The sequence below is a fragment of the Echeneis naucrates genome, chromosome 10, assembly GCF_900963305.1.
Source record: "Echeneis naucrates chromosome 10, fEcheNa1.1, whole genome shotgun sequence".
NCBI classification, from domain to species: Eukaryota; Metazoa; Chordata; class Actinopteri; order Carangiformes; family Echeneidae; genus Echeneis; species Echeneis naucrates.
Genome location: NC_042520.1, coordinates 24,692,233 through 24,717,791, shown reverse-complemented (window position 1 = coordinate 24,717,791; position 25,559 = coordinate 24,692,233). Strand labels below are relative to the sequence as shown.

The window sequence follows — 25,559 nt, the reverse complement described above, 5'->3', positions numbered from 1 at the left end:
AGTATAAATGCTTAGAACTGGGTGAAACTGTGTTTTTTAGGAAGGATGGTTCTTATGAGCGCATGCAAGGTGGGAGGAAAGGAGAGCGAGTGAGAGGGAGGGAGAGAGAAAGAAGGAGAGGGGGAGAGAGGGTGACAGGGAGAGACAGACAGCGAGAGAGCTAGAGAGAGAGAGAGAGAGAGAGAAGCTCAGTCCTTCCACCAGCAGCCCAGGCCAATAGCAGCATAGCTAAAGAGTAGAGTAGTAGACTTTAACTTTTTAACTATAAGCTCTGTCATACAGGAAAGTTTTAAGCCTGGTCTTGAAAATTACTAAAGAGTCCGCCCCCCGGACCGATACTGGAAGTTTGTTCCATAGAAGAGGAGCCTGATAACTGAACGATCTGCCTCCAGATTTACTCTTGGAGACTCTAGGAACCACAAGTAAACCTCCATCTAGAGAGCGGAGTGGCCTACTAGGACAGTAAGGAACTCTGAGCTCTCTAAGATACGATGGAACTTGGCCATTGAGAGCTTTATATGTTAAAAGAAGGATTTTGAATTCTGCTCTATATTTTACTGCCAGCCAATGAAGGGCAGCTAACACAGGAGAGATATGTTCTCTTTTCCTAGTTCCTGTTAATATTCATGCAGCAGCGTTCTGAATTCACTGAAGGCCTTTTAGAGATTTGTTTGGACATCCAGATAGTAATGAGTTACAGTAGTCCAGCCTAGAAGTTACAAATGCATGGACTAGTTTATCTGCATCATCCTGAGAAAGGATGTTTCAGATTTTCCTAATGTTTCTCAGGTGGAAAAAAGCTGCCCGACTAACTTGTTTTATGTGAGGGACAAAGGACATGTCCTGGTCAAAAATTACTCCAAGGTTTCTTACAGTGGAGCTGGAAGCCAAAGTGATGCCGTCCAGACTGATGAAATGATTAGATAGTATTTTTCTGAGATGCTTAGGGCCGAGTACAATAACTTCTGTTTTGTCAGAATTGAGAAGTAAAAAAATTTGGGTCATCCAGACATGTCTTCAAGACATGCCTGCAGTCTGACTATCTGAGTGACTTCATTTGGCTTCACTGATAGGTACAGCTGTGTGTCATCTGCATAGCAGTGGAAGTCGATGCTGTGTTTGCTGATAATGTTGCCTAGAGGAAGCAGATAAAGCGTAAAGAGGATTGGTCCAAGTACCGAACTCTGCGGGACTCCATGACTGACTACAGTACATGAGGAGGAGCTGTTGGTAACATGAACAAACTAATGTCTATCTGATAAGTAGGATTTGAACCACCTTAGTGCAGTTCCTTTACTTCCAATTTCATGTTCCAGTCTCTGTCGTAAAATATTATGATCTATGGTGTAGAATGCAGCACTAAGATCTAGAAGGAGAAGTATGGAGGCTGATCCATTGTCTGAAGCCATTAGAATGTCATTGGAGACTTTAACCAGTGCTATTTCTGTGCTATGATGGACTCTAAATCCTGACTGGAACTGTTCAAACAAACCGTTCCCATCCAGATGGTCGTGTAGTTGTTTTGTTACAGCTTTCTCAATGATTTTAGAAATAAATGGAAGGTTCGATATGGTTCTGTAGTTTGCCAAAACATCTGGATCAAGATTAGACTTTTTAAGCTGGGGTTTGATGACCGCGGTCTTAAGTGCCTGAGGTACATAACCCAGAAATAAAGTCAGATTAATCAAATCTAGAATGAATGGCTCAATTAAATAAAAGATCTCTTTAAAGAGGCTAGTTGGTACTGGGTCTAATCGACAGGTTGACGGTCTGGATGATGAAACTATAGAAGTTAGCGCTGAGAGATTCAGAGGTGAGAATGATTCCAGATGTAAAAGAGGTGTCACAGCTGATTCAGGAGTTGCTGTATTCAGTAGGAGATTTTTATCTAATGTAGGCAAGAGCTGATACATTCTGTCTCTGATCGTGAGAATTTTATCTGTAAAAAAGTCCATAAAATCATCACTGCTTAGAGCTAAGGGGATCACTGGTTCAACTGAGCTATGAGTTTAACCTCATAGGGTGAAACTCCAAAGAAGGGGGAATAAGCACATGTGTACAATTCCTGACTGGAACTGTTCAAACAAACCGTTCCCATCCAGATGGTCGTGTAGTTGTTTTGTTACAGCTTTCTCAATGATTTTAGAAATAAATGGAAGGTTCGATATGGTTCTGTAGTTTGCCAAAACATCTGGATCAAGATTAGACTTTTTAAGCTGGGGTTTGATGACCGCGGTCTTAAGTGCCTGAGGTACATAACCCAGAAATAAAGTCAGATTAATCAAATCTAGAATGAATGGCTCAATTAAATAAAAGATCTCTTTAAAGAGGCTAGTTGGTACTGGGTCTAATCGACAGGTTGACGGTCTGGATGATGAAACTATAGAAGTTAGCGCTGAGAGATTCAGAGGTGAGAATGATTCCAGATGTAAAAGAGGTGTCACAGCTGATTCAGGAGTTGCTGTATTCAGTAGGAGATTTTTATCTAATGTAGGCAAGAGCTGATACATTCTGTCTCTGATCGTGAGAATTTTATCTGTAAAAAAGTCCATAAAATCATCACTGCTTAGAGCTAAGGGGATCACTGGTTCAACTGAGCTATGAGTTTAACCTCATAGGGTGAAACTCCAAAGAAGGGGGAATAAGCACATGTGTACAATTCACTTTCGTCAGTGATCTAGGTGATCGAAAATCTCTGGCATTCAGAGACTAGAGCCTACCACCTCCTGGTGAGCTCACATCCAGATGTGAAAAGCATGGGATGAAGGGAAATGGAATCTGTGGATGGATTTGTGAGGTCAGGTGTGATTCAGACCAAAGAGGCCAACGCTGAGATGGTGGTTAAGAATAAGGTTTATTAGTGCTGAGGTGAGGGTGGAGGAGAATGGAGTCTGGGAGAATGGGGAGATGCCAGTGAGCAGGGGGCTGATAGTGGAGTGCAGGTGGAATGGAGACGGTTCCGTGGAGGAGAGAGGTGAAAGGCAGGTGACGGAGAGGGGGAAGCAGTAGCGGGTCTGGGGAGGCAGCAAGGCAGTTCTTCCTGAGGAGAGATCGGAAAATGAGGGCTGGTGGGGAGCACAAGGAGAAGCAAAACAACACAAAGGGATAAATTACTGAGAGGGTTCACAGGTTACTGCTTAGCTTAACTGTAACATTCTGGTGATGAGTGAGTGAAGAACCGGGGTATTTAAACAGGACTGATGACCAATGAGACTGAGGTGTGTGATAGGGACCTGCTGCCGCTGCCTGCGCCTGGAACCACGCCCCCTGGGGAGAGAGAACACACGTGGACCGGGAGAAAAAAAACAAAACAAACAACACGTGCACAGAATGTGGATATGACAGGATTCTTTTGTCTCCAGAAAACATATGGACGGAGGTTGTAGTCAGGCCTCATGGTTTACATGTGGGCCTTTCTTTGTCTGAGCTTGTGATGGATGCCCAAGAATAATATACAAATTATATTGGCAAAGTTATGATATTTTAGTAGTCATCATTGAATACCATTGTTTTTCATTTTACTTTTTTCCTGTTCATTTATTATGTTTACTTTGACATAAGCTGGTCAAATATTTTTTAACATTCAGTATTTCCAGTGAGGTCATAGTTCCCAAACTCATGCCTTGAAGCAGATGTCAATTAGAAAGAATTTTGCATTCTAGAAAGTTGGAAGAGTCTCACCAAGCCTAGAAAGATTCTAAATGTAAAAAAACGTTCTTCGCAGTGCTAGAAGTTCATATTACTCAGAACTAATAGAAGAAAACAAGAAAAACCCTGGGTTTCTCTTCAGCACTGTAGCCAGGCCGACAGAGTCATAGCTCAATTGAACCAGTGATCCCCTAAGGTCTCAGCAGTGATGATTTTATGGACTTTTTTTACAAATAAAATTCTCACAATCAGAGAAAGAATTCATCAGCTCTTACCTACATTAGCCAATAATCTTCTACTGAATACAGCAACTCCTGAATCAACTGCAAAGTAAACTGTGCAAATTGTACATCCTTCTATTAGACCCAGTAATAACTAGCCTCTTTAAAGAGATTTTTTACTTAATTGAGCCGTTTATTCTAGATCTAATTAATTCAACCTTATCTTTAGGTTATGTACCTCAGACTCTTAAGACCGCAGTCATGAAACCCCAGCTTAAAAAGCAGAATCTTGATCCAGATGTTTTGGCAAACTAAAGAACCATATCGAACCTTACATTTATTTCTAAAATCATTGAGAAAGCTGTAGGAAAACAATGACACAACCATCTGGATGGGAACAGTTTGTTTGAACAGTTTCAAGCAGGATTTAGAGCCCATCATAGCATAGCGCTGGTTAAAGTCTCCAATGACATTCTAATGGCCTCAGACAATGGATCAGCCTCCATACTTCTCCTTCTAGATCTCAGTGCTGCATTCAACACCATAGATCATAATATTTTACTACAAAGACTGGAACATGAAATTGGAATGAAAGGAACTGCACTAAGGTGGTTCAAATCCTTATCAGATAGACATCAGTTTGTTCATGTTAACAACAGCTCCTCCTCATGTTCTGCAGTCAGTCATGGAGTCCCACAGGGTTTGGTACTTGGACCAATCCTCTCTATGCTTTATCTGCTTCCTCTAGGCAACATTATCAGGAAACACAGCATCAACTTCCACTGCTATGCAGACGACACTCAGCTGTACCTATCAATGAAGCCAAATGAAGTCACTCTCTCTTCTTGCTTCTCTCTCTCTCTCTCTCTCTGTCTGTCTCTCCCTGTCACCCTCTCTCCTCCTCTCTCTCCTTTCCCCCCCCCTTGTATGCGCCGATAAGAACCATCCTTCTTAAAAAACACAGTTTCACCCAGTTCTATGCATTTATACTGCATTTACTAACCATGTTCTGCCAAAGTCTCTGTCTCTCCCAGTTCCTCTCCTCTCTCTCCCTGTCCTCATCCTGCAGGTTGTGTCTCATCACCATCCCATGTTCCTGCAACACCTGCTGGTCCCATATCTTCATGAATTCTGTACTACAGCTCAACTCCATGAACTTCATGCAGCAACAAGTTCCTGCCTATACCCCCCCGATGCCTATCTCACTCTCTCTCTCTTTCTCTCTCTTTCTCTCCCACTCTCAACCCAAGCGGTCGAGGCAGATGCCCCCCCCCCCGAGCCTGGTTTTGCTTGAGGTTTCTGCCTCTTAAAGGAAATTTTTCCTTGCCACTGTCGCCAAGTGCTTGCTCATTGGAGGATCTGTTGGGTGTCTTTAAATGATTAGAGTTTGATCTAGACCTGCTCTATCTGTAAAGTGCCTTGATTTAACTTTGTTATGATTTGGCACTATGCAACTAAATCTGATTTGATTTGATTTGGCAAAGCACAGTTTACAGCACTTGACTGCAAGGCGGGAAGTGAGGAGTCATTCCAACAGTGTGGAACTATTTTCAGCTGAATGAGCAATAACAAAAGCAAAGGAAAATGCTAACTATCCATCCATCCATTCGTCTTCCACCACTTTTCCCTGTCTGGGTCACAGGGGTGCTGGAGCCAATCCCAGCTCACTCTGGGCAAGGGCCGGGGTCACCCTGGACAGGTCGCCAGTCCATCACAGGGCCAAAATACAGAGGCAGAGAGAGACGAACAACCACTCACACTCAGATCTATGGACAATTTAGAGTCACCAATTTGTTGACCCAATTTTTTTATTGGAAGCCCAAGAACAAGCAGGAGAAATGTTCAGTTCACAGTTGAAACATTTATTATGGTCACAGGTTAAGTAAAGCAGCACTGGGCTCGACATGTCAGAGTTCCCATAGAATTTCAGCCAGTAAGAGCCCCGATATCTGGAAAACTTTCACATTTGTCTTCTTGGACTGGACCTGCCCCATACAGAGGTTGGACTTTCACATAACCGAATATAACTAGTCAATTACCGGGGTCATGGACAGGCCAACCACTGTCCATGCCTTGTTTTTAGAATGTGTTAAACAATGTGTTTGTTTTTGTGGGCGTGTATCTACTGCAACAGACCTACTGTAGCTGAATAGATAGAAATGTTTCATCTTCCTCCTAGTATGGAGCTATCCAGTCATGTGTAACATGAGCAAAACATGAAACTTAGGTTCAGTGGAAAAGTACAGAGTAAGGATACATGATGTCTTAAAACAAAGCTAATTAACCTAAATATGATGTCTGTGATCTTTGGGACGAAACACACACAGACACGGGGAGAACATGCAAACTCCTGCACAGAAAGGCCCCAGGCTGTGAACCAAACCTGCAACTGTCTTACAGTGAGGCGACAGTGCTAACCTCTTTGTCCAAGAATGCAAATTATGTAGAACAAAACTCATGAGAGGAGGGACAAAATCTACTACTTACTACACAAGCAACTTAATGAAGCATGTTGGCAGTGTGGCAGTACCATGTGTAAAGCACATTTGTTAAATATCAGTAATCAGTATATGACAAAGTTTTACTGAACTCTTAGATTATGTGTGGCAGGGCCATGTTTATAAAAGCACTACTCTTTAATATCAGTATATGACAATTTTGTTAAATCTACGTTTGTAACAAGTTTCACTGCAGTACAGTCACCCATGTACAAGGAAATCATACTGAGGAATGTTGTTCAAATGACGATATATGTGGAAAAAAAAAATAAATAAAAATAACTTGTGTGTAATGGCCTAAGTACTTGGTATTGGTATTGGTATTGGCAAGAACTCAAATGCAAGTACTCATACACTGCTTGTTTTGGATCAAAGTGGTATTGGTGCATCCCTAATTGCATCTGGGAAAGCCTTGATTTCACAGCAGTATTTTGGACCCTTTTCTATTCTAGAATAGTAGGTGGAGGCTGTAATAGCTCTTTTCATTCTCTCTGCTTAACAAACATGATGAGAGCTGTGCTGTGGATAATCTCTGAATATATATATATATATATATATGTATATATATATATATATATATATTATGGTTAGCTTTGGGTGTTTTTAAAGCTACAGTCAATGGACTTACATCAAGTGTCCAAGTGTGGTAAACATCAACTCACTCCAATGGCTTATTAAGTGACCTAATGAAAGTGAGAAGCAAAAATCTCCTGTAAAATGGGTCATTCAAAAGCTATTGGTTGATATTGTTAATGATATAAAGTGTTATAGGTCAATAGTTGATATTGTTTTTGGCATGTGGAGACACCATGTTTCACTGTAATAGTGTAAGTGCCTATTAACACATACAACAGAGTTTTGTCAATAAATTAATAAATTCGTAAATATTTATTCAGTCTCCTCTTAAGTTTGGTTCTGGTCTGATAAAGAGCTCTGATTTGTTAGCTTTTTTAAATATGTTCACTAATTTTGTCCATAGCTGTTGGGGTCACATCAGCAGACAAACCACATTTTCAATGCAGCTGCTTGAAAGTATTACATTGAGAGATAGAGGACCTATGAGAGCCTGAATCAAAACTGTGAGTGAGTTGTAAGATGGAAAACCAAAACCATGAAAAGTACTGTCACAATAATTCTGGTTTATGCAGATTCACTTCTGTCAGTGGATTCCTCTATCCTACTGGTAAACCAGTGCTGGGGTGTTTGTAAGATCTGTGTAACAGGGTTTTCACATACTGTAGGTTGTATTTCACCTGCAGTCACAGCATGGAAATCATTAACATACAGTACATCACAGATAGAGACCTTCATTACCAAAATTATGCTTTCTACCTGGATGAGAAGCAACTTGATGATGAACATTGACACATAACACTCATGTCCTTTAGATGTCTTTATATTGTCTTTCATGTATAGAGGCAACACAACATGACAGCATGAAACTGACCTGCTTATGTTAATATATCTGCTCCTGACAGTCTAAGAACAGATTAAATTATTCAGTTAATATCTATTAACATCCATTAGATGTTTCCTCAACACACTTATAATATACACAAAAATAATGTATATATTAGAAATATAGCTCTCCAGCATGCTAAGAGTTCATCGTAAACCTTGAGGAGTAAATAAAGTCATGTTCAGCGGAGATCAATAAACTTTCCAGAGACAGATTGAGTGAGGGGAACATCACTGGGTATAAAGTGAAGGCGTGTCTGGACTGTGAATGGGAACTGATAGGGGGCAGAGCCCAGCATTTATTACTAAAAGAGGCAAACATAAAGCACACAGAGAGGGAAGAGGGAGAGAGAGGGAAACCATTGCGAACTGAGAAACTAGCATACTCGCGTATCTGACCAGCTTGTAAACAGCAGAAACAAGAGTAATCAGAAATGAGACATTTCAATCATTGTGGCTCAGCGCACCAGTAAGAGCTTTTAGGACATGAATGGGCTAGATTGACTGAAGTATTGGGTTGATTTATAAGTGATTTATCCAACTTTAACATACTAAATATGAAGAGACTGAAATGGGGCATCATACTGCAAAATAGCATTCATTGTCCCTCCAGGCTCTGAGTTCTGTGTGTTTCCTGTACTTCCTACCTCTCCTCCCCTCCCTCCCTCTGTGTCCTAGTTCACCCCAAACCTGAACCACTCTTCTTTTGGGCCAAAGGATCACCTTCAGACTCATTTCTTGTTTTTGTAATTAAGCTTCACACTTGTGTTGGTCTGCAACTTGTGTCCCTGACTCTTCATGATCGTAGCAGAAACTGTTAATGCAAAATGTGTTTTACAGGCAAATTGCTCAATGGGAAAGGACTCACTAACACTCAGCCAGCTATGCACAATTGTCTGTAAGCTCATGTTTATAATATTATACGCTCATTGACCTCCACTGGCTACACATGGGCATTCATTTAAAATTCAAGACTATAGTGTTACTTCTGGGACAGCAAGCATCTGCTTGAACTCAGTCATACATATAGTACATTGCTATATTGCTCTTAATGTAATTTGGCATTGCCATCCTTTAGCATTACTGATGCATTTTGTTGAGCACAAGTTCTGCTCAATGATTAACCTTCCTGTCATGTTTGGGTCAAATCTGACCGATTTACAACGTAAAACACTCATAAATATTGTATTTTACATCTGATTGCCTCAAGGCCTGATGATATCCTCCACACTATGCACTTGGACATATAAAAGTGATGATCACCTCTATCATTGAATTTTGAGTGTTTTAATCAACCTTGTTACACCTGTGGTGTTCCTGGTCAAAAGTGACTGCAATAGGAAATTAATGGGTATCCAGACTATATTCATCCATCAGACAGAAACAACCCACATCCCCATACACACCACCCCAACTCACTCACTCACTCACACACACATTTTGGACTGAACAATATCTTTTGTGGGTACACATCTCTTTCCCGAGCTTATGTGCCAATCCTCCCATGTGAACCAACTTCCCGATGAAACAATGTATCATATCTTCACACAGACTAGACAGGTGTCTGTTATGTGAACCCATCTCTTGAGGGAATTATACTCGAGATGACAAACCTGGAGGGGAAGTGTGTGTTTGGGGACACCTGGAGAGAAATCGACCTGGTAGACCTCCAAGCCTACATAGATCTGTTGATTTTAGCTGGAGTATATCGCTCAAACAATGAGGCTACAAAAACTCTGTGGGATGCAGAGTCTGGGAGGCCTATATTCCTGGCGCCTATGTCCTTACAACAGTTTCATGTCCTTTCAAGAATTATTCGATTTGATAACAGAGATACATGACCCGTCTGCTGGCGAAATGACAAACTGGCTGCCATCAGGAACATTTGGGACAGGTGGGTGGATCGCTTGTACTTATGTACAATCCAGGCCCTGACGTGACAGTTGATGAGCGCCTCTTTTCAGAGGTCGCTGTTCCTTGAAGGTGTACATTCAAAGCAAACCAGGGAAATATGGAATAAAAATTTGGGCAGCATGTGACGCCAGGAGCAGCTATGCTTCTATCCTCTGCACTAGTATCGACCACAGGAAGAGAGGAACTCTCATCAAAATTTGCTTTCATTGTCACACACACTCTTGTGTCATCTGTTCCCAAGAAGAATAGAAATGTCATCCTGATGAGCTTGCTACACAAAGACGCCACTGTCAGCACCACAGAGGACAGGAAGCCCCTTATGATCCAGGACTACAACAAGAACAAAGGAGGCATTGACTGCCTTGATAAGGTAATATAAAGTTTCATCCATCATGCATTTTATTTTATTCTTATTTATGTGAATCATAGCATTTTGTGTACGACAGATTCAATATTGTTCCCAATCTCTTATTTATTGTTCCTTTTATTGCAGCTTACTGGTACATACAGCTGCAAGCGAATGACAGCCCGCTGGCCTGTGGCACTGTTCCACAACATCCTTGATGTGTCTGCTTTCAACGCATATGTGGTGTGGACAGCCATCGACCCAACCTGGAATCACATGTATACACACACACACACAACTTCATGTTGAGTTTGGTCTTCGGTTTTCCATTTAGTTTTTACATTACATGTTCATTTTGTAATACATTTTCAGTGCCTATTTGTATTTTTGCTGCATTTATTTTATGTCTAATTCTATAAATTCATCTTAAACACTACTTTGAGATATTGTTCACAGCTAAAAAATGTTGAATAAAAATTTGGTGGTGAAAAATGGTTGTTGTGCTAATTTAAGAGCAGTTAAAACAGACCGGTCAATTTTGACCGGGAACACTAAAGTAAAGGGCGGGAGGTGAACACGAAAGGAGGGTTAAGACTGTCCAAGGTCATTAGGGATGTTCCTTATTTGTACATATCTCAACATGAATGTGTTTCCTAAATAAGTGAAAGTATAGAGGTTTCACAAGTGTTTCATAGATACACTTGTTGCAATCATAATTATCCTTCAATTTTAAAAACTTTTAAAAACACCTCTGGGGATTGCAACGGATAACTCCTTTGCTCCTACCTTACATAAATAATGAAGTCACATTTCATGTGAGAGATTGGGAGTTAGAAAGCAGTAATGATAGGAAACCAAATAAGTGTAATTTTATGCATTCAGAGAAGTATTTTGTTTTCCTACTTGTGCTGGTGCAAATGCACATTATGTTGAGTTTTGAGAGCTCATTCTTTATAAGTCAATGTTGCTTCACCAAAATTAAGGTTTGTAAAGTGTTCTTGCCATGTTGAATTCAGTGCAAGTGCACAGCCGACCTTTCTGATAGGCACCTGGCTGCACGTGGGTAGACCCAGCCATTTCATGATGTAGTTGTTGGACTTGGCTTCCAACTTCAAGGCTGTTGATAGGGTGATGTCACACAGCTTGAACGACCACATCAGTTGTTGGTACAAGCTGAACTGGTAACACCAGACCTTTAATTTCACTGGAAGTGAGCTGCTGTCAGTCTTGCTCAGACTGTCCAACAGCTGGGATGTGACCATTGCTGCAGCCCGTGAGGGCTGGCCTTGGTTGGGGAACGGCAACAAAGATGTGGTCAAAACCGCAGAGAGAGAAAGGAGAGAGCTGGTGATCTCGGAGGGAGTGAAGGCCACATTGTGTAACTCGCCACATGCTCTTATAATGCGGCACACTTTGGCAGGATGGTAAAGAAGCCTATCCTCAGACGAATCCAAAGCACACCACCGGCACTTCAGGATGCCAATGGCCACTCCATCACTGACCCTGCACAGGCATGGACCTCATTGAAGACAGTTTTCTCTACACTTTGCACATTTAAAAATGGGGTGAGGACCTGTGTCTGCACTGGGATTGCATGGTTCTGGCGTGTTGCCCTCTCTATTGCTTGACCCAGTTCAGCTCATAGATACAAGAGCAGCTCTAGGGAATCTAAAAAGACTCATAAGACAGTCATCATCTTAGGCCAATAAGTCATTATGGTCCCTGAAGACCTTCTCCCTGCTAATTCTGCCATTGGCATAGTCCCCCAGCAGTTCCAGCGGTCATAGTGCAGCATCACCGCTGCATTTTAGGCATCATTTCTTCAATCTGACTTCTGTTCACCACCACATCATCTGGGCCACCAATTCCCCTTTTCCTCCAAACTGTGCATTTTTGCTTAGGGTGCACACATTTTCTGTGAAGTCTGTTTTTATAGCTCACAACCTTTGCGTAGAAATGACATATGCAAGTTTTAGGTCTGGTTTCGCGCATAAGCAGCATTTATAAATGAGGCCCCAGAGCTATGTGCCAGCAAAAGCAAGGGAAATGGACAATCTGGGAGGCTGCAGTTGTGATGTAGGCAGATATGTAGAGGATGTCCCAGGCAAGGCTGAGCTTCCTGATCCGTGCTACCTATGACACCCTCCACAGGCCCCGGAATCTGCATCTGTGGTACAGCTCAGGTGAAGCCTGCAGCAGATCCTGTATTGGTGAAAGCCAGTTTTGACGCAGATGGCATCATGACTGGGTCCTGTGCAAACTAGCCAAAACAAGTGAGATGCGCAGGCTGGAGGTAAATAGGGCCAGACAATTCACCAGGCAAGTGGGTGAGGCCGACAACTCCAGGACAAGCCACCACTCTCTCCTTTCACCTAGAGCCAAATGGAACATCATAGCCAATCCCAACTGCCAACTAAATTTCCCCCGGAGATCACCACAGCCTCCTTGTGTCCGGACGTTGTGATCTGGTCCGCCCCATGAGGCTAATTATCATGGAAAAATTTACTGTCCCATTGGAAAAGGGAATGGAAGCAGCCTTTGAGAGAAAGAAAGAAAGGTATGCAGAGCTGGCCACCCTATATTCCCCCAGTTAGTGTGGAAGGCATACATGTACCCAGTGGAAGTCGGCTGTTGAGGCTACACTGGAGCATCCACCCAGCGATTCCTGAGGTCTCCGGGGATCACAGGTTTCAAACTCAGGAAGGCCATGAAAGATCTGGCAGAGCAGGCAGACCACAAGAAAATGTTTGGCACTTGGGGAAAATAACTGTCCTAGTGTTGGTTGCAAGGCATCCATGTCGCTGCTCCACCCCCTGGAGGTGTCCTGGGTGTAAAGCAGCGAAACACCATTGATGGGTGGTCCCCAGCCGATAACCTTGCAGCTAACCCAACGGCGCTGTCAGAGGTGCTTTAGGTGCTCTCATTCTGCCCTGCATACGACCCCACCTGCCAGGACTCCATGCAGGCCATAAAATTAAACTTTACTCATTGTCGATTTTAGTAGTTCTAGTTTATCCTGTAATCTACAATATGACTTCAACCACTCCCTGACATTAAGAATATAGTTTGGCCTCAAACCTGGTATAGAACAGTTTTTTTTTCCTAAATTATATGAGCTCTTACAGTTATTGTTCATCACCATTTTGTTACTCTAAAAGACTGAGGCACAGTGTATATTGCTACCAGAATATACTTTATTATCAAGACTTTTATTATAACTGTCATCTTCACACCATACTGTTACCATTTGATTCTATTCGCTGAAGAAACTTATGCCTGAAAATAGGTCAATAGGAAAATAGGTCACACGTATTTTCAGGCATCATCTTTGCGTGGTAGTACCACTTTAGATTGTGATGATGTCTTTTGCTGGGAGTATGACTGTGTTTAGTATGTTCCTGTTTGTGTCTTCTCTGTGTATGTGCATGTGTGTGCCACATTATTCTTGGATCTGAGTCATAGGTCATTAAGATGCTTGGCTGGCTTTTATGCTGACGGCCTCATTAATGGAAGAGAAATGCTTGTCCTTAGCTATGGCTGTTTCCAATCCTGTAATGGATGACATGATATGACATGACATGATGTGACACATACTCGCTTTCTCTTTGTCATACATGCATACACAAAACACACATACAAGAAGCAAAAGAAGACAAAATACTTCTCAAACCAGGATAGCACCCCCAAATTGACCAGTCACTTAGAGTGAACATATGTATGTATCATAAACTGAAAATTATTTTGAATAACTCACAAGAGTGAGTGTCAGGCTACAAAAAGTGTGTTTTCATCTATCAATAGTCTACTAGCAGTAGGCTAAAGGAATGTAATTTGGATAGCAATCCACTTTGTCCACATTAGATTAGATTAGACTAGCAATGATCCTAGATAACATACATTCACACAGGAAGTATCCAAGTTATTCAAAGTCATCCTCTAAGATGTCACATTTTACAGCCTATATCTCAGCATTGCTATTTGTGTGCGACAAAATGCTTGTACTTGTTGATTTTTATTTATTATTTCTTTACTGATTTATTTATTTATTTTTTTAGAAATTTAAAACTTCATGTTGCTATTTTGAAGTGTTGTGGTTTAGAATAAAGACTGAACCAAGATTTGCTGCTGGATGGTTAGCAGTTGACAGAAATCTGGGAATCTCACTCTTAAATAAACACACACAAGTCTTGTCATTTCACTTTGGCAGACCCCATTAATCTGTGCCACAATATTTTCTACTCCACGAAATGAACAAATGAATGAGGGACAGTTGCAGAAAATGGAATATACAAAGATGAGAGAGTGAAAAAAAGGCTTAAACCAGATGAAAGACAAAGGCCATGAAAAAAAAAAAGTTAAATTGACAGAGGGAGAAAATGGGAGTGTATATGAGCCCACAGTATAGACAATGAGAGAAAAACACAGCAAGGCTGATATCTGAGGTACATCAGTAGAGTAAGAGGTGAAGAAAGAGACAGAAACATGAGAAGAAAGCTTTGACTGCAGAGGGAAGAGAATGAGATGCTTGGTGGCTTGTGTTTTTTGTGGCTGATCTGACGGCCCCTTAGGCAGATGGAATGATGGGCACATGAATCAAAGGCTGTCTACCTGAAAAATGGCAAAGTGAAAAATGGCTGCTGATAGTCTCTCACAAATCTTGCACTCTGCCGCAAAAGAGAGGAAGGCAAAAGGAGAGCAAGAGATGCACAAAGACAGTCATGAAGAAAACAAAAACATGAAGCTAAAGACATATAAAAACAGCCCAGGTGACAGCACAAATCAAAGCACATCACCAGAAGGAGATGCAATCAGATGAGATAAAATGAGATAAGGGGAGAGAAGAGGAGAAAACAGGAAAGAAAGCAGTGGACATAAAATAGAGTGGGAGATGAGAATAAATCCATCTACTGTCTATAACTGTCTATTACAGGGACTTACAGTGACAAAAAACTATTTCCATCACACTCACACCTACCAGCAATTTATAGAGTCAACGATTACTTTTAACATCCATGTCCAGGAAACAAGAATACCGGGAGAGACATGCGCACAGGGAGAACTTGGGAACTCCCTCCTCTTCTTAAATCTTTCTTTTTTTTTTTTTTTTACGACAAATTCACGTTTCATGTTATCATCAAATAATAATTCACAACATCTTTACAAATTTCTGCCACTAGACAAATTTAAGACTGGGGAAACTTAGAGAGATACCAGCTTTGGGTAGACATTAAACATGTTATAAGAAATTGTGAATTTAATATAAAACCAGATCACCATTTACTTTTACCTTGAAAATGTCCTTTTATTATGAAGAGGGGAAACATGTATTTCAGTAATTTCAGTCAAAGGTTTTTGGAGCATTTGGGAATTAAAAAACAAAAAAGGTTTTTGCTTTTTCATTGTGGAGTATTGTGTGCAGATTGATGAGAAAAAAAATAATCCATTCTAAGACCAGTCTGAGGCATAACTCGAAGGGGTTTCAAAATTTTCTGCATACACTGTATATCATGGTTGGTTGAAATTAAGAAAAAAAAATCCTTGAAAGCTTTAAGGCCCAGGGTCCTCATTTATAAATGTGCACAAAACGCACAAAAACTTGCATATGTCACTTTCTATGCAAAGGTTGTGATCTATAAAAAAATAGACTTAACGGAAAATGTGCGCTCCCCTACATAAACTTTGACACACACAGTTTGGAGGAAAAGGGGAATTGGCGACACAATTGGTGCGGTGGTGAACTGAAGTCAGAGTGAAAAAATGAAGAGTGGGAAGAACAATTAACTATTTATGATTGCCCATCGCATATTTAATTTTCATGGTGTTAGAGCAATGCCATCAGTGTCGTGACCTCCAAACAGGATGGCTTTTCGGGCCTCCACCTCAGAAAGTTGTTTTTTTTTACCTTTTCTTCCTGTATTTGACATCGGTTCCAACAAGACATAGCACTTAGTATCTGAGACTTATTTTATATTCATGAGGTGCTTTGCGTTGACCATTTATGGTTGAAAATGGGCGTGTACAGGGCGTGACATGACGCCAACATAGCTGCCCACACTTGTAGTTTTTATTTATGGTTTTATTTATTTCTCCTTACAAGTAATTCAAGGAGGACCAACATGTGTGTGTTTTATTAAAGAAAGTTTGCTTTAAGTGTGCGTATATAGGGTGCTGCATTGGCTGGCAGTGGCTTTAAGTTTTTTAAAAAAGAGGCATGAGATGGCATTTTAAAATGCAAACACCAAGGTGCCATTTATTTTTCACAACATGAGGCACCAAAAATCAACAACCATTAAACCCTGGCTGCCTTTTATACCGTCTCTGCTGCAAGAAATTAGACAGATCAGCCCACTGAGTGTAGGTGAGACACAAAACCATAGTACTTACATAAAACCAACACCATCGCAATAGCATCCTTTGAATACATATTTACATAAAAACTACAAACTACTATACTAACTCAACAATACATTCAAATGCCTACTCTTCTACATGAACACTGCACATGCTTGTAACCCTTCCCCCATCTAGGAGTAATGGTTTGCTCCTAGAGCTGCTGAGGAGACAACCAGGAAGAGGTGAGTACTGACCTTATTTGCTAAAATTGCGATGTACAAATGAAACAAAGTAATTACACACAAAATACCATCCCTTGTACATTGATTACCATTGACTGACATGGTGGTTTTCATTTTACACAGAAAAGGTTGGCCAGTCCTGTGCTTCCCAGCTCCAGCTTACCACTAACATGTGTGAGCCTATTATTTCAATGTATTGTTTGTATCCATAAATAAGACATTCAAATCAGATTTATTTGTATAGTGCCAAATCATAACAAAGTTACATCAAGGCACTTTACATATAGAGCAGGTCTAGACCAAACTCTTTATAAATTTATTTAAAGAGACCCAACAGATCCCCCGATGAGCAAGCACTTGGCAACAGTGGCAAGGAAAAACTTCCTTTAAGAGGCAGAAACCTCAAGCAGAACCAGGCTTGGGGGGGCGGCCATCTGCCTTGACCGGTTGGGTTGAGAGTGGGAGAGAGAGAGTGAGAGTGAGACAGGCATTGGGGGGGGGGGGGTGTAGGCAGGAACATGTTGCTGCATGGAGTTCATGGAGTTGAGCTGTAGTACAGAATTCATGAAATATGGGACCACCAGGTGTTGCAGGAACATGGGATGGCAATGAGTCACCACCTGCAGGATGAGGACAGGGAGAGAAAGGAGAGGAACTGGGAGAGACAGAGACTTTGGCAGAACACGGTTAGTAAATGCAGTATAAATGCTTAGAACTGGGTGAAACTGTGTTTTTTAGGAAGGATGGTTCTTATCAGCGCATGCAAGGTGGGAGGAAAGGAGAGCGAGCGAGAGGGAGGGAGAGAGAAAGAAGGAGAGGGGGAGAGACAGACAGCGAAAGAGCTAGAGAGAGAGAGAGAGAGAGAGAGAGAGAGAAGCTCAGTCCTTCCCCCAGTAGCCTAGGCCTATAGCAGCATAGCTAAAGAGTAGAGGACTTTAACTTTTTAACTATAAGCTCTGTCATACAGGAAAGTTTTAAGCCTGGTCTTGAAAATTACTAAAGAGTCCGCCCCCCGGACCGATGCTGGAAGTTGGTTCCATAGAAGAGGAGCCTGATAACTGAACAAAATGCCTCCAGATTTACTCTTGGAGACCCTAGGAACCACAAGTAAACCTCCATCTAGAGAGCGGAGTGGCCTGCTAGGACAGTAAGGAACTATGAGCTCTCTGAGATACGATGGAGCTTGGCCATTAAGAGCTTTATATGTTAAAAGAAGGATTTTGAATTCTACTCTATATTTTACTGCCAGCCAATGAAGACCAGCTAACACAGGAGAGATATGATCTATTTTCCTAGTTCCTGTTAATATTCGTGCAGCAGCGTTCTGAATTAATTGAAGGCCTTTTAGAGATTTGTTTGGACATCCAGATAGTAATGAGTTACAGTAGTCCAGCCTAGAAGTTACAAATGCATGGACTTGTTTTTCTGCATCATCCTGAGAGAGGATGTTTCTGATTTTCCTAATGTTTCTCAGGTGGAAGAAAGCTGCCCGACTAACTTGTTTTATGTGAGGGACAAAGGACGTGTCCTGGTCAAAAATTACTAGATAGAATTTTTCTGAGGTGCTTAGGGCCGAGTACAATAACTTCTGTTTTGTCAGAGTTGAGAAGTTAAAAATTTCCAGTCATCCAGACTTTTATGTCTTCAAGACATGCCTGCAGTCTGACTATCTGAGTGACTTCATTTGGCTTCATTGATAGGTACAGCTGAGTATCGTCTGCGTAGCAGTGGAAGTTGATGCTGTGTTTCCTGATAATGTTGCCTAGAGGAAGCAGATAAAGCGTAAAGAGGATTGGTCCAAGTACCGAACCCTGCGGGACTCCATGACTGACTACAGTACATGAGGAGGAGCTGTTGTTTACATGAACAAACTGATGTCTGTCTGATAAGTAGGATTTGAACCACCTTAGTGCAGTTCCTTTAATTCCAATTTCATGTTCCAGTCTGTAGCAAAATATTATGATCTATGGTGTCGAATGCAGCACTAAGATCTAGAAGGAGAAGTATGGAGGCTGATCCATTGTCTGAGGCCATTAGAATGTCATTGGAGACTTTAACCAGCGCTGTTTCTGTGCTATGATGGGCTCTAAATCCTGACTGAAACTCTTCAAACAAACTGTTCCCATCCAGATGCTCGTGTAGTTGTTTTACTACAGCTTTCTCAATGATTTTAGAAATAAATGGAAGGTTCGATATGGGTCTATAATTTGCCAAAACATCTGGATCAAGATTAGGCTTTTTAAGCTGGGGTTTGATGACCACAGTCTTAAGTGCCTGAGGTACATAACCCAGAAATAAAGTCAGATTAATCAAATATAAAATGAACGGCTCAATTAAATAAAAGATCTCTTTAAAGAGGCTAGTTGGTACTGGGTCTAATAGACAGGTTGACGGTCTGGATGATGAAACTATAGAAGCTAGCTCTGAGAGATTCAGAGGTGAGAATGATTCCAGATGTTAAAGTGGTGTCGAATTTTATCTGGAAAAAATTAATAAAATCATCACTGCTCAGAGCTAAGGGGATCACTGGTTCAACTGAGCTATGGCTCTCTGTCAGCCTGGCTAGAGTGCTGAAGAGAAACCTGGGGTTGTTCTTGTTTTCTTCTATGAGTGCTGAGTAATATGAACTTCTAGCTCTGCTGAGAGCTTTTTTATATGTGTTGAGGCTATCTTTCCAGGCTCTGTGAGACTCTTCTGACTTACTGGAACGCCAGTTTCTTTCTAATTTCCTTGATGTCTGCTTCAAGGTACAGATTTGGTAACTATACCAGGGAGCCATCCTCCTCAGATTGAATACTTTCTTTTTGAGAGGGGCGGCACTGTCGAGATTCGAACGCAGTGTGGCCATAGTGCTAGTCACAAGGTCATCAACCTGCGTATGGGAGAAATCCTCATTTAAATTTAGATTTAGATATGGCATTGTTGGGAATGAATGAATGTTCTCTTTAAATTTAGCCACAGCTGCTTCAGATAAACATCTTCTATAGCTGAAGTTATTCTTCAATGCTGTGGAGCCCATTAAAGTAAACTCAAATGTAATAAGGTAATGGTCAGACAGGAGAGAATTTTGGGGAAGAATTGTTAGCTTGTCAATCTCAATGCCATATGTTAGAACAAGATCAAGGATATGATTGTAGAAGTGAGTGGGTTCATTCACAATCTGGGAAAAGCCAATTGAGTCTAGTAGGGAAAGAAATCCAGAACTAAAGCTGTCGCTTTCTACATCAACATGTATATTGAAATCTCCCAGAATAATGATTTTATCTGTACTGAGTACTAATTCTGATATAAACTCAGAAAACTCTGATAAGAATCCTGAGTACGGACCAGGTGGACGGTATACTGTAACTAACAGAACTGGTTTTCCACCTTTCCAGTCTGAGTGGGAAAGACTAAGAGTGAGGCTTTCAAAAGACCTGCAGCCAGATTTTGGTCTGGGGTTGATTAATAGGCTTGACTGAAATATTGCAGCCACCCCACCTCCTCGACCTGTGGTACGAGGGATATGAAAGTTAACATGAGTTGGGGGTGTAGCTTCATTAATGCTAACATACTCATCCTGCTGCAGCCACGTTTCAGTTATACAAAATAAATCAATATGATGATCACCTATGAGATCGTTAACTAGTAGAGATTTTGATGATAATGATCGAATGTTCAACAGTCCACATTTGATCGCAGTGTTATTTGAGACTGAATTTGTGGCTGTTTTAATTTCAGTTAAGTTTTTGTTTTTAGCTCCTCTTCTGTTTAATTTGGGTTTATTAACTTTTCTAAATTTAGGTGGTCGGGGGACAGACATGGTTTCTATAGAGACTATTCTATTCTCGGCTCTGACTGAGGCGCAGAGGAGCGTGTTAAACTGCGGCTCTGCCTCCTGGTCTCGACCCGGAATTGTCAGGGTTTTCGATTTCAAATAAAATTGGCCATATTCCTAGAAATGAGAGCGGCCCCGTCCACGGTGAGATGGACACCATCTCTCCTAATTAGACCAGGTCTCCCCCAGAAAGACTTCCAGTTATCTATGTAGCCCACGTTGTTTTCGGTACATCACCTCGACAGCCAGCGGTTAAATGACGACATGCAGCTGTACATGTCATCACTGGTCCGATTGGGGAGGGGGCCGGAGAAAACTACAGTGTCCGACATCGTTTTAGCAAAAGTGCACACCGATTCCACATTAATTTTTGTGACTTCCGACTGGCGAAGTCGGGTGTCGTTACTGCCGACGTGAATAACAATATTAGCATATTTACGTTTACCCTTAGCCAGCAGTTTCAGATAAGACTGGATGTCGCCTGCTCTGGCCCCCGGGATACACTTAGGGTATCACCAATCACTAGAGTCGGCTTTTCAGCGGGTGTGTCGCTGAGAGGGGAGAACCTGTTGGAAACGTGAACTGGTCGGTGGTGAACCGGGGGCTGCTGCCTACGACTATGCCTCTTGTCTCGGACAGTCACCCAGCCACCCTGACTAGATTCCGGCTGCTCGGGAGCCACTGGGGGGGGGGGACTATCTTAACTGCCGTATGAGCTCGTTTAGGTTGGCCCGCACCGGCTACGGGGGGGGGGGGCTAGCTACACTAGCATAGGTTGGGCGAGCTAAAGTGTGGAGCCGGGATTCTAACTCATTAATTTTCGCCTCCATTTCTACCATCATCCTACATCTATGACAAGAGGTGCTATCATAAAAGGAGGCAGAAGAATAACTACACATGAGGCACAGAGAACAGGAGAGGAGAGGAGGAGGAGAAGGAGGAACAGAGAGTGGAGACAGAGAGCTAGAGGACATTGCTAATCGGGTAGTTTGATTAGCGGAGGAGCAGAACCGGTTATAACCTTTAGAGAGAGGGGAGATATTGACTTCTAAACCTAGTGTTGGTGTGAAAATACTTTTCTGTCAGATTAATCGAGTGAATTAGGAAATAATAGCAGAAGAACAGTGGAAACAACACACGAGATGATAGAGCACAGCAGAGAGCAGAGCAGAGAGCACAACCGCCAGTGACCGGAAATTCAATTATTCAATTATTCATTAAATTAATGGAATCCCTGGTCTCCTTTACACAGGGTTTTATAAATCTGAATATATTCTGGCATATGCAAACTTTGGCTTTTGGGCTTAGAACACTTTTAGTGACAATCCTACATAGTTTTATAAATGAGGCCTCAGATCAGAACAATCTACTGCAAGTGGACTCTTGGTCACATAACCATGGCTTTTGTTCTTGTCCTCTCAGGTGAGTCTTATCTTGTGTCCCCATCTTTACGCCTGTCAAAACCCCATTTGCAGGCCATAGTTATTTCTTTTCACAGTTACAATCCTGGAACTTACTCTAAGGCATGCCCTCACATACTTTACCATCTGGGTCACACAGCTTTCTCCACCTGACGCAGAGAATATCCTACCCTCAGCACCAGTTTTCTTGACATGGTTAAGCGGATTTCTTGTTGTTCACACTGGGACCAACTATATTGCAAAGCTAAGGTAGGTTATTTAAAAGTACTCAAAGATTGCAAATAATTTCTCAATTGTTTGAACAAGACTGCAGAGTTGCAACAATTTGAATGCTTTTATCAACATAGTCTCAATTTACAATTGTAATCTCTCCTGGCTCTTTGCACAACAGCATGCACCTTGTAGTCAGTGCCTAGAGGTCTTATGGCTGTTCTAGCTAGTCTGAAAAAGAAAGGGGGCATAAATCTGGTTGAATGAATCTTTGATGTCCTTTAAATCCCACCTGAAATCTTTAAACCTACCTTTATCTGACAGCTCCTCCCAGTTTTAATTTGTTGTTACAGCTCTGATGCTCTGTTACCTTTGTCTCCCCCTCCTCTTTAAATCTTGTTGGTAGGCCTGGTATCCCTGTCGTGTGTGGAACAGCCTGTCAATCGCATGATGGCCACTCAATAATGCAAACCCTTCTTTATGCTTTATATTTTCATTGTAATGGGGCCTCAGGTTTAATAATTTACATTAGTTGGATGGAGGAACGCTCAAGTCTTTACTTCCTTTTGGGTGTAGGCTTAACATTCCTAAGTGATATACAAATTGTTAAGCGCTGAGATAGCATATGGGATAGGAGACCATCTTTAACTAACACTGACTTAAGGTCATTTTTCTTTTACATTTTGCTTCCTTAAATGATGTATTGTGCCTTGTGTTGTCTGTACTGTATAGTGATATTGTTATTGTCATTGTTATTACATTGATTGCTGACTTATACTAAGTTGCCCAAAAGGACATTAAAGAGATTACCCACCTACTTCCCTACCTACATCTAGATTTGTAAACTAATTAACCCTCCTATTATCCTTGGGGTCAATTTGACCCCAATCAATGTTTATCATTCAAAAAACAATAGTTTTTTTTTTTTGCTCCATATTTCATGACTTTTCCTAATTTGATGGGGACAACTGATTAAGCGTGAAATTATCATGATAATATTTTTTCAATGTGCTGAACGCATATTCCACGCATCGGTGTTCCTCTGGGGTCAATTTGACCCCAAGCTGTTTTAGCTGTGTAAAACTTGTCTGTCTGTGTGTGTGACCTAACATCCCCACACCTGCAGGTGCAGAGTTGATACTTTTGAGTTGATACATAATGGGGGGAAACTTTCCCGCTCTGGGGGGGGGGGGGACTTTCCCGCTCTGTGGAGGGCGGGGTATTCCTGCAAGGACATTGGTAGTTCATGCAAAATAAGGGAGGAGCAAACATATAAAAGCTTGCATTGCAGCCCTCTATCCACATCATTCTTCTTTGTGCTCTGTGTACACTGCAATCTGCACGCTCTCTCATTTGAAAATGTCTTCTGGGAAAAGGTTTACTGTCAATGACGTTTTGGAACAGCTCTTTGACAGTGAAAGTGACATAGAGGAGAATGTTTCTGAGACAGAGGATTGTGTTGAGGAGGACCCTGATTTTGAGGCATTCTCATCTGATGAGAATGAGAGTGTTGACCCTCCTGTTGCTTCTCAACCACCAGCAGACACGATCCTTTCCATGGCTTTGATGACAAACAAACAAGGCACGGCCGACGCGAACGTGACAAACTTGCGGCAATAAGGGATGTGTGGGACAAGTGGGTGCAGCGTTTACCCCTGCTTTACAATCCAGGCCCCCACGTGACTGTCGATGAGTGCTTGGTTGCGTTTCGTGGGCGCTGTCCATTCCGACAATATATGCCAAGCAAACCTGCCAAATATGGCATCAAAATATGGGCAGCATGTGATGCACAGTCCAGCTTTGCATGGAATATGCAGGTTTACACAGGCAAATCTCCTGGCGAAGCACCGGAAAAAAATCAGGGCACAAGGGTTGTGCTTGATATGGCTGAAGGACTGCATGGGCATAATATTACATGTGATAATTTTTTCACATCTTATGCCCTGGGTGAGGAACTGCTGAAAAGGAAGGTAACGGTGTTGGGGACAGTGAGAAAAAATAAACCAGAGCTTCCCTCTGAACTTCTTGCTGTCAAGAACAGGAAGGTAACATCTTCAGTGTTTGCCTTCACTGATAAAGCAACTGTGGTCTCCTATTGCCCCAAGAAAGGGAAAAATGTCCTGCTGCTTAGCACCATGCACAAAGATGATGCCCTGAGCAGCAGAGAAGACAAAAAACCACAAATGGTGCTGGACTACAATGAGACAAAGGGAGGGGTGGACAACCTGGACAAGGTCACAGCCACATACAGCTGTCGACGCATGACTGCCCGTTGGCCCCTTGTCATCTTCTTCCACATCATTGATGTGAGTGCATACAATGCGTTTGTGATATGGTGTGAAATAAACAAGGACTGGAACAGGGGAAAACTGAGCCGCAGGAGGATTTTCCTGGAGCAGCTTGGTAATGCACTGGTGAAACCACAGATTGAGAGAAGACGATGCCTTCCAAGAGCATCAACAGCTGCTGCAGCTATTGTGAGGGACATACAGACAGAGACAAACACCCCAACTCCTCCAATGGTACAAACCGCGGGCAAGAAACGCGGCAGGTGTCAGGTTTGTCCCACCCGAAATGATTCCAAGACCAGCATGACCTGTTCGCAATGCAAGAAATATGTCTGCAAGGAGCATGCACACACTCTCTGCACATCCTGTGTACAGTAGTGCAGACTAAAAGCTTGACTGTGGGCATAAAGAACTGTTCCATGTTCTGACTATCTGACTGTTGTTCTAATTATGGTTTCTGTTTCACAAATGGGTGAATTTTCAAACATGTAACCCCCCCCCCCCCCTACACACACACACACACACACCAAAAAAAACACAAAAAAAACACCAAAAAAACATAAACAAAAAAAAAACAAAAAAGGAAAAAAAAAAACTCTTTTACTCTGCCACTGCCGGTCCCAAGCCCGGATAACAAAAGAGGAGGGGTGAGTATGACTTCATAGTGACTAACCACAAATATGTTACAAGAAAAGGAGATAAAAATAAGTAAATAAATATGTTTATGAGAGGAAAGGGGGGCTTATCAACATCAGTCAATATGGTTCATTCTGTGAGAGTCATGAATGTGCACCCCAAATTAGAAAAGATTTGGATGAAAGATTTTCAAGATACACTAACTCTAAAACTGAAAGTTTGACCTGATGGTGGCGCTACAGGGAAGGTCATATCATCACCAAAACCAATAGGATTCATACTCTTGTGGTCATTAATGTTGTCAGTAAATTTGAGAAGATTTGTATGAAAAGTTTTCAAGATAAATTAATTCTAATTTAAAAGTTTTGCCTGATGGTGGCGCTAGAGGGCAGGTAAACTCACTGATAGGTTTCATTATCAAGGGGTTATTTATGTATTCAACAAATAAACAAAGTCCCTGACACAAAAACTTGGTCAACAATTTTCTGTAAATCATTTTCTGGAGGCAAATATACCTGGGGTCAAAT

The 25,559-nt window shown here is 41.7% G+C and overlaps 1 protein-coding gene across 1 annotated transcript; it reads left to right on the top strand.

Moving 5' to 3' along the window:
* Positions 1-9,411: 9,411 nt before the first annotated feature.
* On the top strand, positions 9,412-24,774 carry LOC115049620 (piggyBac transposable element-derived protein 4-like; the record flags this gene model as incomplete). Its single annotated transcript, XM_029511990.1, has 2 exons — positions 9,412-9,658; positions 23,684-24,774. Coding segments are annotated over 2 exons (1,338 nt in total), but the record flags the coding sequence as incomplete, so codon positions are not given.
* Positions 24,775-25,559: the final 785 nt, after the last annotated feature.